The 15,821-nt window shown below is 38.0% G+C and overlaps 1 protein-coding gene across 1 annotated transcript; it reads left to right on the forward strand.

The window, feature by feature from the left end:
• Nucleotides 1–3,831: 3,831 nt before the first annotated feature.
• On the forward strand, nucleotides 3,832–12,670 carry LOC149435261 (serine/threonine-protein kinase SBK1-like). The gene is made up of 4 exons (XM_089662838.1): nucleotides 3,832–3,891; nucleotides 11,536–11,704; nucleotides 11,827–12,029; nucleotides 12,119–12,670. The coding sequence occupies exons 1-4, from the start codon at nucleotides 3,832–3,834 to the stop codon at nucleotides 12,668–12,670; spliced, it is 984 nt and encodes a 327-aa protein (XP_089518964.1).
• Nucleotides 12,671–15,821: the final 3,151 nt, after the last annotated feature.

The following is a 15,821-nucleotide window of genomic DNA, read 5'->3' on the forward strand; positions in this document are numbered from 1 at the left end:
CGGGCCTCCCATTGCTGCTGCCAGACATGTAATCTGCCATGGGCCCCCGTACCGACTCCTCATGCTGTGACGTTGCAACAAGGTGTAATTCAACCCTACATATGTTAGACCGCCTTTACGAACAGCTAAAGGCCATCACAGATTTCCTGATGTTAAAAGCGGATAAAGGTACTCCCTGTGTAACTTAGATGTCAGCCATTGTCAGCTCATGTGTGACACCTGCGCTTGCTCAGGCCCTTTGAGGAGGCCACGCTATTCGTGAGTCGGCAGGACTATGGGATGAATGAGGTCAAATCGGCCATGGGCCCCCGTACCGCCTGTTCACGCTGATGCTGGTCCCACAGTGTGACCTGGGTCCCTGTACGGCCTCCCATTGCTTCCACTCTGCCATGTGCCACTTTGAAATCTCCTCACACTCCTGCGGTTGTCCATTTTGTCATAGGTTGCTGGCAGATTACAGGCCTTCCATAGGTGCCACCAAGCCCCATATCGGCCATGGGCCCCCGTACCGCCTGGTCACGCTGCTGCTGGGCCCACAGTGTGACCTGGGTCCCTGTACCGCCTCCCATTGCTCCCACTCTGCCATGTGCCACTTTCAGGTCTCCTCACGCTCCTGCTGGTTTCCATTTTGTCATAGGTTGCTGTATGGCCTCCCATTGCTGCTGCCTCCACCGCCACACTGTGGCTCCAAACACTGGTTTTGGCCCCGTGACTGGCCAAAGGAGTGAAGTGTGCAGTGATTCTAAGATCGACGGCACTCATCTGCATGTCATACTGACAGACAGTATTATTTCTCTTCCCCAGCAGACTCCAAGGGCATTTAAATTAAAGGTACAGTGTTCTGCACTAATATTAAGTCTCTCTGAAGCCTAGAAACACCCTTTTTTAAGTTAAATTCACAGCGAATTTATTCGACTCGAATCGAATATTGTCCACGAATTCGCCGAATCAGTCGAATCGAATTTTTCATTTCTTCGCTCATCTCTAAAAATAATGTTAATAGGAAAAAAAGAACTGAAAAATCAAACTCTGAACACTGGAACATCAAAGAAATAGAGGTTTTCCATACATGTGGGAGTAATAGCAGCAGAAGTAGTAAAGTAGTATAAAGTGATAGTAGTATTAGTAATAGTCATATTGCTGTATAAACATAATAATACAATATTGAATAAACCAGAGGTGAAGAAGCACAAGAGCACCACCCAGTGCACAGGAGGAGTAACCACAGATTAGTAAAAGTTACTACACTATGCAGCTGGGGGGGGGGGCTTGCTGATCTCAGGCTCGGTAATGTAACATCATTCCATCAATGTATCCAAGGATTCCTCAGTCCATACTGCAATAGAGTCATTAAAGTCTTCATTTATTATGACAATATTATACTTACCATATATGCCTTGTACAGAAGGATTGCAGAACACACATTCCAATACACTTGACAATGAACAAAAAAAGGAAAAGAAAACCAACAAAATGTAAAAAAATGTCAATTTGTTCTAATATAGTACACATGTTTAGGAGCTTTATTTAAATCTGTCTTTATTCTTGCTGGCCGGGCCGGACATATGATTCACATGTGTTTCCCATCCTCATCTATCCTCCAGCAGAGAACAGGTCCTGAATGCTGCTGCAGAGAACTGGGCTCATGTGATGCGGTGAGCTTGGCTCCCTGAATCATTTCCCTGTCAGCTCACAGAAGATGTTGCATAACATTGGGTGTCAAATCCTGGAAAAGACTGAATCTGGAGCAAAGACAATATGGGACAGCACTAGAGCCTGGGGAGGGAGAACATTGCTTGTTTTTGTAAACAGGCCCCCCTCCTACTACATGAAAGAATAAAACTAGAAATGAGTTTTAAGGCCATTTAAGGAGAACAATAAAATCAATGGTGAGAAGAAGTGCAATGTAATTTCTATGTAGTATAACCATGCCATTAGCTGCTCTGTGGCCCTGGAGCAGAGGGTCCCGTAATTTGACCATATAATATTTTCTTAGGCAGGGGAATCATTGGGAGACTAAAGCCAAATAGAATGAATGTGTAATTAGTGTAGGTACCATGTAAGCATACATCGGTGTTATAGCTTTAGAATGGTATATGTTTGAATAGTGAAATTGCTTTTGAGAACTGTGGTGGAAAGAAGTGGACATGTGGTCCAATTAGATCGGTGCTTCTGTGGCTCATTATATACGGTTTTCCTACGCTATGAGTTAGTATTCCTGAAATCAGCAATTACAGTAGATAAGCAAACATGTGACCAGCTACAGAAAAAGCCAGCAGTCCTAAGATTTAGACTTACCTTCCCCTAGGACATGAGTCTTGTATGAGGCAGAACTTGATGAGGCTCCACAATGGACATCATGAACTCTGTTATATCACATGTATGACTGTTTTCCTGGTTAGATTCTCTGGAGGCATTTTTGCTGTCCATGGCAGGTGGACATATTTTAAAATGTCCATAGCAGAACACCTCTCAGAGGCATACAAAATGGTGCCATTAATGGTGCAAGATCCATCTTAACCCATCTTACTCCATTTTAAACCTTGCTTCATATCTTGAGTGATACACATACCTTAAACAACAAGCGTATGCCAACTATACATCCTACCAACTCACTGCCCTGGGAAAGGAACCTTTAAAACTCAGAAATGCTTCAAAAGCAACTAAAACTAGAAATTGTGACTTTATAAAGATCAATACATTTTTGATACAAACTTACATTTAGCTTTACTATTGAATGAAGGTTTCCAGCTGGTGCCACCTTCTGGACAAAGACATAATCGTTGCTGGTTTGGAAAGCGATTTCATGGGTTTCGATGATATTTGGATGGCCGCTGAGACTAAGAGACATTCCGTATTCCACTAGGAAGTTGTCCATTGGAGTTTTCTCTTTATTCATCAGTTTCATAGCCACCAACTCATCTGTTAAAAAGAAAGACATAAAAAGACAATGAGTATCATAAACCCAACATTAGAGAAATGATGAAGCTTGCTAAAAACCTGCTAAAGTTAGTTAAAAGTTTATGTAAATCTAAAAGCTCTGACTTATTAAGATCCATAACCATCACTCAAAAACTGGAAGCAAGGGGGGCTTGGAAAACTTAGAAACTTAAAAATGCTGCTCAAAAGCACTCAGAAGCACAACTGATTCTGTAAATCATTCTCTTTACATGAATTAGGCTACAAATTTACCTGAACCCCGATGTTTGGCCAAGAGAACCTTTCCGTACGATCCTGTCCCGAGCTCTTTGATGGGGTGGAAGTGGTCTGTGACTTCCATCATCGTCAGGTTTTCTGAGGTTTCGGCAATGAGCTCAAGAAGTTTCCTTGCAGTGTTCTTGGTTACTTCTACAATGCTAGAAGCCATTCTGGAATCACAACATCAAAAAATACAAATGAGTTTCATTTGGCACTAATCATTAGTAGCGGCATTAATCATCTCTCTGGATATCACCCAGTTACTGTTATTAATTGTCACCTTCATTAGAGGTGGGGGGAGGGGTAGTATTGTAACTAAAGACAGTTATTTTACATTTTAAAGCTGATATATGCTTACAATTCTTATTAAATACATGTTGGGCTTATGTTGATGAGCTTTTATTCACAGCAAGTGGATATTGCTTTCCTATATAAGTCTATGGTAATGCAAAACCCACTTGAAGCCGATCAAATTCACCTGTCAGTATACAGTATTATAAATTATTTTAGAAGGGTCTCAAATGGACATCAAACTGATTCTATGGACAGGAAACCTTACTCTGATACATACAAGTTATATGTAAGAAGTCCAATTATTTTATAGATTCCAAAGAGAGAAAGGAGTGATGTAGAATGGCACTGGGCAAAGGACCGAGAGTGCCATCATTCCAAACAACAAATGACTACAACAAGGTAACAAGCGGGGACTTCCTAGGATGGCAGCCAGGGATATCAATTCAAAACATAGGGATACAAATTCCAAATGTATTAGTCACATCATACAAAAGTTTTTGTATTGAACATCATGTGTGAATCTTTTAAACTTTTGCATGATATGACTAACATTTATGAAAATATCTTTTATAGCTGGGTGTTGACTGTCTGTCCTTAGGTGCCATCCTAGGAAGTCCCTGGTTTTACTTTGCTGTAATACAGTAAAATTATTTACTAAAGATATGTGACTTCCTGAGACTTCAAGCACAAATCCAAACAAAGAATTTGGACAAAAACTGAAAAGGGTTAGAACATCTTTTAACTTTTTTTTGCCATTTCTGACGTCCGATCTTCCCTCACTTCATGTGTGTGGTCAGCAAAACCTCCTTTAGGAGAACACAAGTGGGGGAAGAATGAAAACTTTTATTAGGTTTTGTAAATTTTTTTTGTCCCATGATATTTTTATTAAAGATTAATAACAGGTACATAAACAGAAAGAAGGTTTGGTGGCTATTTCCAAAGGTGACCAATATCAATTCACAATAGGAAATATTCCAGAGTCAGGTATAACTGGACAATGAAAAACCGCATTCTAGCATGATATAGTAACAGGAAAATACAAGGGGTCCCTCATCATGGACCTATACTGGTCTTGCTATGCATACACCATAGATGAGTGTTTCTCAACCTTTTCTTAGCCAACGTGCCCTTTAAAATTCCACACAATCTTGAGGCACCCCATGCTAAAATGTAAGAACTAAACAAATAGTTTTACGTAACGCAGCAACATCCACACAAGTAGGACCCCCAACATTAGAAGTGATTTGTTCTTTCATAGCTATTGCACCTTTGCACATTGCTACCGACATGTCCCAACATTCTCCCTCACTCAGCTAAAGTGACCCCAGTGCTGATGGAGAGGGGCAAACAAGGATTCAGGTGACTGATGTCCTCCTTTTCAACCAATTACATCATCCGTTAGGATGTCAGCGGCTGGACCCCACAGAACCCAAGGTTGTAATGCTGCACAATACAAATTTGTGGTTTGTGTAACAAAAAGGCAGGACTGATCCATTTACTGTCATTGGGGAATTTGGGGCAATTTTCCCAAGTCACTGCTGAAGAACTCAGCACCCTGGTTTGGGAAAAAAAAATCTACCACAGAATATTCTAGCCAGACTAGCAAGCCATGGATAGAAACAGAAAGATAAAAAGGCAGGTTTTGCATTATACATGTCATAGGACAAGATAGTTAGAGGACTCATATCTTTGTCAGGTGTTTATTGCCATGTGTGTCCCAGTATTGGGTCACTAGCGGATCTTCCCAATAAGGACCCAGGTGGTAATAAAAACCTGACAGAAGTTATAACTCATTCATAAATCAAGCAAATAAATGGGATTGGCTGGAGTTGGCCTCTAGCTACAGCCATTGTATTGAGCTGCTGGTCAGAGTTGCCAACATTCTAGTCAATGTTATGTAAGCTTGTCATTGTAACAATATAGTGGAAGAGAAAATAGAACCCCACATGTACTAAATATGACAAATGGGAATAGTGGAATTTGGAACCCGATTACTATAAAAAAAACATTTTTTTTTGCTGGATTGTGATTTCAAACCAAACTGAAAATTGCCTAACAGACAGTCTAGGATGACCTAAGAAGACCTGTATAACTTTACTTCTAGGATACATGAAGAAAGAAAATCTCAATGTATGTATGAGGTTGGTTATATTCTAAAAAAAATATTCAATCAATACACAGACCTCTAAACAAAAGAAAATAATGTATTCATACTTGTAGGGCAATAACAGGCAATTTAGATAAAAGGTAAAAAATCTAATTGAGGGAACATAAAAACGTTTGTCTATTTAACTTACTGCTAAAACAGGTTCTTATTGGAAAAGCAAAGAAAATTAGGGGGGAAACAAAGTTGCATGTACAAAAAGACAGACAGGAATGGTGAAAAAACATTTGATGGTGAATTGTTGTTTAACACACAACTACTAATCTACAATCTCTCAGACAACCTCGGATGGAACGGTTTCATTTTATTTCAAGGGAAGATGAAGAAAGAACATCGGAATGTAATGCATGAGGTTGGGTAGATTGTAGAAATAAAATATTGCAAAACAATGTGGATATTCCATCAATCTATGGATCGCTCAACAAAAGGCAATCATTTAATCCTTCTTGTAGGGTAATAACAGGCAAGGGAAATAAAGATAAAATATTCTAAATTCAGGGAACATTAAAACATTCTTTTATTTAATCTTTTTGCTACGACATTTGTATTGCTGGGTTGTCATTGTAAAATATGATGAATGAGAAATATAGGAAAACAATGGCGTGTACAAAAAGACAGACAGGAATGGCAACATATGAAACTTAGGGAAATAAAAAATCTTTTGGTCCTGAATTGTTTAGCATGCAATTGCTAATCTACAACCTACCAGACAACCTCGGATGGAATTGTTTCATTTTATTTCAAGGATACATGAAGAAAGAACATCTGAATGTAATGCATGAGGTTGGGTAGATTGTAGAAATTACATATTGCAAGATAATGTGGATATTCCATCAATCTATGGATCTCTAACCAAAGACAATCATTGAATCCCTTTTGTAGGGCAATTTAACCTTCTGCTAAGAAATCTGTATTGTTAGGTTGTCATTGTAAAATATGATGACAAAGAAAATTAGGAAAACACTTGTATGTATGAAAAAGTCAGACAGGAATGGAAAAATATCAGGAATGGCAAAATTTTGAACTCAGTAAAAAAAACTTGATTTTGAATTGTGTTTAACAAGCAACTGCTAATCTACCATCTAACAGACAACCTGAGGAGTAATTGTTTTTTTTAACTATTTCAAGGGTACAAGAAGAATGAATATCTGATTGTAAAGCTTAATGATGAATATATTTTAAAAATAAATTATCAATATATCATGTGGATATTTAATCAATATATAAATCTCTAAAATAAAAGGCCTATTTGTCTGACAATAAATAACAGGTAAGTGAAAAAATAGAGAACATTCTACATTTTTACTATTTACATTTCTGCTAAGTACATCTCTTAATAGTAGAGAAAAATGCTACCTAAGGATAAAACTGAGGATTATAAAACGATGACGTTCTATATGACTTACTTTGGAAAATGAAGGTATAGATGGTCTCCAAGTCGGTCTTCACGGAAGAAATCTATGTGGTCTTCTGAAAAGTAATTCTGGTGGGAAGCAATGTAGAATATAAATCACTTTTTGCTACAATCAAAATGAGAGTCACTGAAAGTAAGGAGTGGAGGTCTGGTATATATGTGAGGAGAAAATGGAATTTGTTAATTGATGGGAGATTCTGATTGGCCAACACACAGGAGCTGCTCATTAACATATGATTGGTGACTTTGGAATGGGCTCCTGAAGGGTGGAGCAGGTAGGTCCATATGAATGGGGATTGTTTATGCTGTGCCAGTGTGATGAGGGCGGGAACATTACCCTGAAACTAATTTTAAATGATTTAATAACAAGGAAACCGTTTCTAGATGCTAAGATTTATAGAGATAATGTATAAAAGTCTTAGTATTCTTTTTTCTTTATAATATATTTTTATTAAATTGTTCAGCATAAATTTACAAAAATGCTAAATATCACATATATACAAATTTAAAGATAACAGAAAGAAAAGATAAAGGGTATAATAAATCCTACAACACATTCACAATATATGAAATACATTAGATAATATTCAGCGTAGGAGTGCTTTCTGTTAGATATCATAGAATCTGTAGAGTAAATAAGGGAGGAGCTCTGCTGACTTCCATCATCCAATTATGTGCAAGCACAACTTATTTTTTTTCTTAATTTTCCTGGCATGTGATGTGACAGGTTGATGAGATTTTTTGGCTAGAATGTTCTAGGGTATATAGCTGTGTATATGTGGTCAGAGAATCAGAGATTAATCATCTTCTATTTTGTATTCTTTTATCATCAGTTGAGTTTGTCTCATTTATAGGGAATATACAGGGGTTAGACCAAAGATGGAAATACTCCACCATTTACAGGTGTGAAAGTGACGCCATGTTAGGAGGTGAATGCAGAGGTGATATAACACATTTTTGCTTCCACTGTGTGATGAGACACCTAGATAACAGGTGGGAAACCTCACTTTCCTCATTCTCTGCATGCGCTGCTAGTAATACAGAGCAATGTCAGAGCTTAATGAAAGAAAAAATATTTCCAGCTAGCAATAAATGAAATCATGTTTTGGTACAGAATTGTTTAGCATGCAACTGCTAATCTACAACCTACCAGACAACCTCGGATGGAATTGTTTCATTTTATTTCAAGGGAACATGAAGAAAGAACATCTGAATGTAATGCATGAGGTTGGGTAGATTGTAAAAACAACATATTGCAAGTTAATGTGGATATTCCATCAATCTATGGATCTCTAAACAAAAGACAATGATTTAATCCCTTTTGGAAGGCAATAACAGGCAAGTGAGAAAGAAAAATTAATTTATATTTTGGGAGAATTAAAAACAGTTTTTTTTCTATTTAACTTTCTGCTAATAAATCTGTATTGTTAGGTTGTCATTGTAAAATATGATGAAAGAGAGAATTAGGAAAACACTTCCATATATGAAAAAGACAGACTGGAATGGCAAAATTACAGGAATGCAAAATGTGATACTTTTGATTTTGAATTGTATTTAACATGCAACTGCTAATCTACCATCTATCAGACATCCTAGGATGGAATTGTTTCATTTTATTTCAAGGGTACAAGAAGAATGAACATCTGAATGTAAAGCTTAAGGCTGAATATATTTTAAAAATAAATAACTGCAAGATAATGTGGAGATTTAATCAATATATAAATCTGTAAAATAAAAGGCCTATTTGTGTGACAATAAATAACAGGTAAGTGTGAAAAATAGAGAACATTAAACAGTTTTACTATCTAACTTTCTGCTAAGTACATCTTCTAATAGTAGAAAAACCCTAGAAAAGGATAAAACTGAGGATTATAAAACTATGAAGTTCTCTATGACTTACTTTGGAAAATGAAGGTATAGATGGTCTCCAAGTCGGTCTTCACGGAGGAAATCTATGTGGTCTTCTGAAAAGTAATTCTGGCGGGAAGCAGTCAATGGAGGAAATGAATCACTTTTGCTACAAGCAAAATGAGAGTCACTGAAAGTAAGAACTGGAGGTCTGGTATATATGTGAGGAGAAAAAGGAATTTGTTAAATGAGATTCTGATTGGCCAACACATAGGAGCTGCTCATTAACATATGATTGGTGACTTTGGAATGGGCTCCTGAAGGGTGGAGCAGGTAGGACCATATGAATGGGGATTGTTTATGCTGTGCCAGTGTGATGAGGGCGGGAAAATTACCCTGAAACTAATTTTAAATGATTTAATTAACCAAGGAAACAGTTTCTAGATGCTAAGCTTTGTAGAGATAATGTATAAAATGTCTTAACATTCTTTCAATAATATATTTTTGTTAAATCGCTAAACGTAAATTTACAAAACTGCAAAATATCACATATATACAAATTAAAAAAATAGGGGAAAACATTAAAAAATGGAAAGAAATAGAAGGATTTAATAAATACCACAACACATTCAAAATATATGAAATGCATTAGATAATATTCAGAGTAGGAGTGCTTTCTGTTAGATATAGATGTATATAAAACAGGACGTTTAGCCCAAATCATCAAACATCTCAAGGGTGCAGTATGGGCAAATCCTGTCCTGTCCTGTCTCTGCCAATCACATCTGTGAGGCATTTTTCCTGGTAAGCTAGAAGAGGTTATTTATTTTAAAAACGAATAAACAGTGAAAGAAAATTTTAAATCTGAACATTAGAACATTGTCATAGCAACGGAGGGTTTGAAATATAAGCTTTTAGTTCTATATAAAGTTAATCAGCCACAGAAGTGGTTTCTGTGAACTACATTGGTGGTGTTTTTGGCCTGATCATGAATGCATTCCTAATAAATGGTCTGTATCTAACAAATTCTGTCAGGGGTATGTAAACTTATCGGCACAACCCGAATCATTCCTATGGATGAAGCCGAAATGAGTAAAGGAAATAAGGGCATGGACTGCAATTTGCCGTAAATGTGGGCCCTAGCAAGAGCTGTTTATTGCAAATTCTGAGCAGGGCCACATAATAAAAATCATTGGATGGGTCTCATGTTATGTATTTTGCTTCCTGACCGCCCTATAGAAGAATTACTGCTACAAGGCGGCACGGGTGCACATAATCACATATATATATATATATACACACACACACACGATTTTGCATTTCCAGGTAGGGGCCACGGCTGTCAATCACCAGGTCCTGGCCGGTGAGTACTCGCTGGCACCCGATGATTACCGAGGATCTCTGCCGGGGAGGAGAACTGTTTTGTTTACTAACCGTTCTCCTCCCTGTCAGCTCGTGTGATTACAGTGACGCACACACACAGCCCCATAGTAAAACACTCTCAGCGTCCTTTTTTTCCCATGAATTGAGCTTTCTTTCGGTGGTATTTGATTTTACGCACCTGCCGCCCTGTAGCGCTATTTCTACTATAGGGCGGTCGGGAAGCGGTTAAACTTACGAAGATCCTTTTCTTTGATAAATGTTACCATTCACTTTGAACTTATCCTAAACTAACAATATATCTAAAAATCTGATACCAGAAGATTCCTGCTTATGTCTTTTCCACCTTCTAGGATTTCGCTGTGGCCGGAAAGTCACAGAACCTGAGTTCACCTTCACACACCGAACCTTCTCACCAGGAGCTCCACAGCAAAATGAAAAATGTCATTTCATATTCCAGTAGAATGGAATACTGTATATAAAGTGATCATCTATAGCCCAGCAAACGCTGATACTCCTGAACCTCAAGTCTTCCTTGTTTCTTTGTATTCATTCTCACATTCTGATTACAGTCTACAAGTGATCAGTTCAAATGCAAATTGGCAAAAACAATGTTGGCTTACTTGTACAACGTATGTAAATTCCTAGGCAGCCAATCCGAATGCTTCAACTTTACAACCCCCCCCCCCCCATTTAAACTCCCATTTAAAGGTGACCTTCTCTTCCCTCTTTCGTTCCTCTTCAACACCAGATCTAGGGTGACATTGTAGAATAGCTGAAGATCTCACCTGGAAATCAGTGGAGCCTGATAACAGAGGAACACTTTGCAGGATACATTGAAGAGTGATCTCAACATTTCCTAAGGTAAGTCATTATATTTGTACTATTATAAGGAATATTTTGTTACTTCCTTACTATTAGAGAATGACACTTGTCAATCAATACACAAATATAACTGAGCTGTATATAGTAATGTTGTAGTTTTATATCGGCCCTCAGTTGTGTTTATGAAAATATGAATTTAATTTGAGCTTTTTCTATCAACCACATTTTCCATGTTATTCCCTACCAGCCTGTACATATAGTTGGTACAAATGAAGACTTTAAGTCAATATTATAGTATATGTTTTATTATGTTGTGTGTTTGGTTGTATTACAAGAAGGATATTTTACATGTTATTTGGGGGGTTTTAGGTGTTATTTGAATAAGGGCTAAAAACTGTTCTGTCTTCTCCAGATCAAAATGGCTTCTGCTGCCCACGATGTGAAGATCCTTCTGAAAGGACTTGTCTCCTCATCGTCACAAGGTCTACAGGAGATAGACTTGCAGGAGAAATTCCACCTCATAAAGGAACTTGGAAGTGGAGGACATGGTTCAGTGCTGCTGGTGGAGGACAAAGAAACAAGTAAGTGCCAGTTATACAGGATGTTTTAATTGTATACATCTCTCCATATCCATAACATGATTTAAATATAAATGTACACAAATGCTGTGCTTAATATCAATCTAATCATGTCCTATTTACAGATCAGAAGATGGCTTTGAAGATCATGGAAAAGAAAAGAACAAGTAAAAAGCAATTTCTGATAGAGTTCAGTGTGTCCTCCTACCTTTCTTCTCATCCCAACATCATCAGGAGTTTTGGCATGGCCTTCAAGACCCAAGACCACTTTGTATTTGGCCTAGAGGTGGCACCAGTTGGTGACCTGTCCTCTATAATTGTACGCAATGTAAGTCTGATTCCAGCTGATTCCGAATTTTAGCAATTTTCTGGATCATTCTATTTCAGGGTAATAACTTTTTTTTTTCTATATTTCAGGTTGGACTTCCAGAATTCAGTGTTAAAAGATGTGCCATGCAGATTTCCAGTGCTCTGGAATTTATTGCCGAGAAAGGACTGGTGCACATGGACATAAAATGTAAAAACATTTTGGTATTTGACCAGGAGTGTCGTTGTGTGAAAATCACTGACTTTGGCCTTACTCGTATGAAAGGAACAGTGATTAGATCTAAGTCTGGCAGCACCTCCTACAGGGCCCCTGAGATGTGTGAACTCACTGGACAGGAAGAACTGGCTGTAGACTCCACTCTGGATGTATGGAGTTTTGGAGTGCTCCTCTACTGCCTGATCACAGGAAAATTTCCCTGGAAGGTGGCCACAGATAAAGACAAAAGATTCAGCAGATTTGTTGCCTGGCAAAACAATCATTGTGATGACCCTCCAGCATCATGGAACAAACTGCCCACATGTCTGCAGAGAATGTTCAGATGTCTCTTAGCTGTGGACTACAGTCAGAGGAGCAAACCGACTGAAGTCTTGTGTTATATGGAGGAGAGCTGGAAAACAGATTCAACCTATTCAACAGATTGAACCTAAGTGGCATCCCTTCCAGCTAATCTACAAGATCTAATGACTCCTTCAGACACTTCCAGTTATCTCACCAGATCTAAGGACTCTTTCAGCCATTACACAACTTGTTTAATCAACCACCTTGACAGAAGTGTTGGTTCTCACCTCCATAACTTCCGATTTCTGGATCTCAGTTCAGGCGGTTACCAAGTCAAAGGCAGGATAATACCTTATATCCAGTAATTCCGATGGATGATGAAATGTCCATCAAATGGGCACATTGCTATCTGGGTCATTGTGAATTTCTTAGGTAAAATGATGTAAGAAATGCCCATCACCAATATGTAATATGTTTATATATGATATGTTATATGGGAATAATAGGATATTTGTGACTACATAGTGATATGACTATGCAAGTAGCTGGTTTAAAGTAAGTTTGTAAACCATATGGGACAAAATGGCGTCCTGATTCTCAAAAGAACTAACCGCCCATGCCTTTATTAGTATGTCAAAGCCAAATGCTAGACATTGTAATTAAGATGGCCATTTTTGTCTTTAGGGCCTGCTGAAAGGTGGTGGCCAGACACTGTGGGGTTTATTTACTAAAGCTGGAGAGTCCAAAATCAGACTCCCTTCTGCATAGAAACCAATCAGCTTCTAACCTCAGCTTGTTCAATGAAGCTTTGACAATGAAACCTGGAAGCTGATTGGTTTCTATGCAGAAGTGAGTCTGATTTTGCACTCTCCAGCTTTAGTAAATAAACCCCAGTGTCTCCATTTTGTTAAAGGGCTTTAGCATGTTAATATGGGGTCTGTTTATCTAAAAGTCTAGGGTGATGGCAGATTTAATGAATGCATACATCCTGTAGACATCTTGTCACCAACTAGTAGGCAGAGGTGTTAACATTGGACAGCCATCACATTAAAGTAGGACTTGAGTTCCATCCAATCACTTTCTCCGGAAAGATATGATTGTACCACTTAGAAATTCCTTGATGATGGTGAATGGAAGGAACTAGTATAAGAATAGCCAGACTGGATATTAAAGGTGGGGGGGAGCTTTATTGACAAGCTCTACTGGAGACTTGATGGGGGGAGCTTGACTGGGGAGTTGCCTGGAGACCTTGAGTGGAGGCTGACTATGGAGTGGTAATATGTGATGTATTTGCTAGCTAGATATCTTGTTGGCTAGCTAAATATATTTACTGGACATTTGTCTTTTTTTTTTGGATTTGTTTTCCATGATGCAGAGGTTGTATTGCTTGAAGGTATTGGGTCATATTGCTGCTAATCCTTGCCTATGATTTATATGCCGCTTGGTTATATTTCTATGTAATTAAAGTCATATTTTCTTGTCTGCAGCAAAGCTGTTCATGTTTATTTTTTGTACAATATAATCTTTTTCACCTACAGTGTTTGTTTCCTTGCTGTCCTACCCCTGAAAGAACAGTGAGAAGTGGGTGTGGGTCAATAACAATTATATTATTATTAATGTCTGTATTATTTGTTTAATCACACTCCCCATTTCCTTACAATGGCCCACGTAATTCCATTTCTTAAGCTACCCTTTTTATATTCTAATATTTTTACCGAATTTTTGTCTTCCTGGGGGGTCCATCTGTACTATTGTTCATTCCATGCTTACTATACATACAGGATCCCATCACCATTGTTCATCATGTCCCCTCTGTCTATTGACTATCAGGTGTTGGCTATTCAAAGTAGACACCATTGTTATTCTACATTTTGTCTCAATCCTGTGTATGGAATATTCCAGTCTTAGAACATTGTGGGATACGTTTTTTTTTTTATTTGGTGGTGGTGTACTGTTGAATAGCTACTAAAACGTATGCACTTTATGGAGAAGTTGATGTACAAGATTGGTAAAGTTGAAGAAAGGACTGAAATGATAAAAGTAATGAAGGAAGCCCATGGCACCCGACACAGGAGGAGGTGAAATTAAGGCTTTTCGATAAAATTCAAATGTGATGGAAAGACAAGGCTAACATTTGCTGCTGTTTGTTGGTTGAGCAATGTGAACATTTAAAGGTTCAAAAAGAAGAACTTAGAATGAGCATCTTTGGATACCCGGGCCTCCTATCCCTCTTGTATTGAACTGCATTGTTGCTGCATTGTCCTCCGTTATATTGTAAAGCGCTGAGCAAACTGCTATATAAATCCTGTATAATAATAATAATAATTTGTGCTCACGCTAATAAAGTATAATTTCAGGAATCCAGGAAAGCTGATCATTCTAGGGTATGGAGCTGTGTATGTGTGTTCAGTTTAGCAGATACGTATTTGTTGGATTGTGTTTTTAATATCTGTTACATCTAGAATACATTATTATAAGTTGAGGATGACTTTTGAGGTGTACTGCCCCCCTAACATTGGCTGTTGAATTGGTTGTGGTAGTTATTAGCATAACACTGCCAATGTTTACTGTTCCTATTGTCTTCCTGGGGGGTCCACCTGTACTATTGTTCATTCCATGCTTACTGTACATACAGGATCCCATCACCATTGTTCATCATGTCCCCTCTGTCTATTGACTATCAGGTGTTGGCTATTCAAAGTAGACACCATTGTTATTCTAAATTTTGTGCCTCAATCCTGTGTATGGAATATTCCAGTCTTAGAACATTGTGGGATACGTTTTTTTTATTTGGTGGTGGTGTACTGTTGAATAGCTACTAAAAATTTTGAGCTTTATGGAGAAGTTGGACAAGATTGGTAAAGTTGAAGAGAGGACTGAAATGATAAAAGTAATGAAGGAAGCCCATGGCACCAGACACAGGAGGATGTGAAATTAAGGCTTATCGAGAAAATTCAGTAAATGTGATGGAAAGACTAGACTAACATTTGCTGCTGTTGGTTGGTTGAGCAATGTGAATATTTAAAGGGTCAAAAAGAAGATCTTTGAATGAGTATCTTTGGATACCCGGGCCTCCTATCCCTCTTGTATTGAACTGTATTGTTGCTGTATTGTCTCCCGTTATATTGTAAAGCGCTGAGCAAACTGTTGGCGCCATAAATCCTGTATGATAATAATAATTTGTGCTCACGCTAATAAAGTATAATTTCAGGAAGCCAGGAAAGCTGATCCAAAGGACTTTACTAAGTCAGCTTTACCAAACTAAAATCATTATGGAAGGATGTTCAAGAAACA

The sequence above is a fragment of the Staurois parvus genome, unplaced genomic scaffold (genome assembly GCF_062004578.1).
Source record: "Staurois parvus isolate SC_StPar_1 unplaced genomic scaffold, SC_StPar_1.0 ptg001566l, whole genome shotgun sequence".
In the NCBI taxonomy this organism is placed as follows: Eukaryota; Metazoa; Chordata; class Amphibia; order Anura; family Ranidae; genus Staurois; species Staurois parvus.

What these genes read in the sequence shown, in the direction of transcription:
- LOC149435261 (XM_089662838.1), top strand. Translation starts at nt 3,832, where the DNA reads ATGGCACTGGGCAAAGGACCGAGAGTGCCATCATTCCAAACAACAAAT. An exon ending in GGTGGAGGACAAAGAAACAA is followed by an intron (nt 11,705 to 11,826) that starts GTAAGTGCCAGT and finishes TCCTATTTACAG; the next exon opens with ATCAGAAGATGGCTTTGAAG. An exon ending in CCTCTATAATTGTACGCAAT is followed by an intron (nt 12,030 to 12,118) that starts GTAAGTCTGATT and finishes TCTATATTTCAG; the next exon opens with GTTGGACTTCCAGAATTCAG.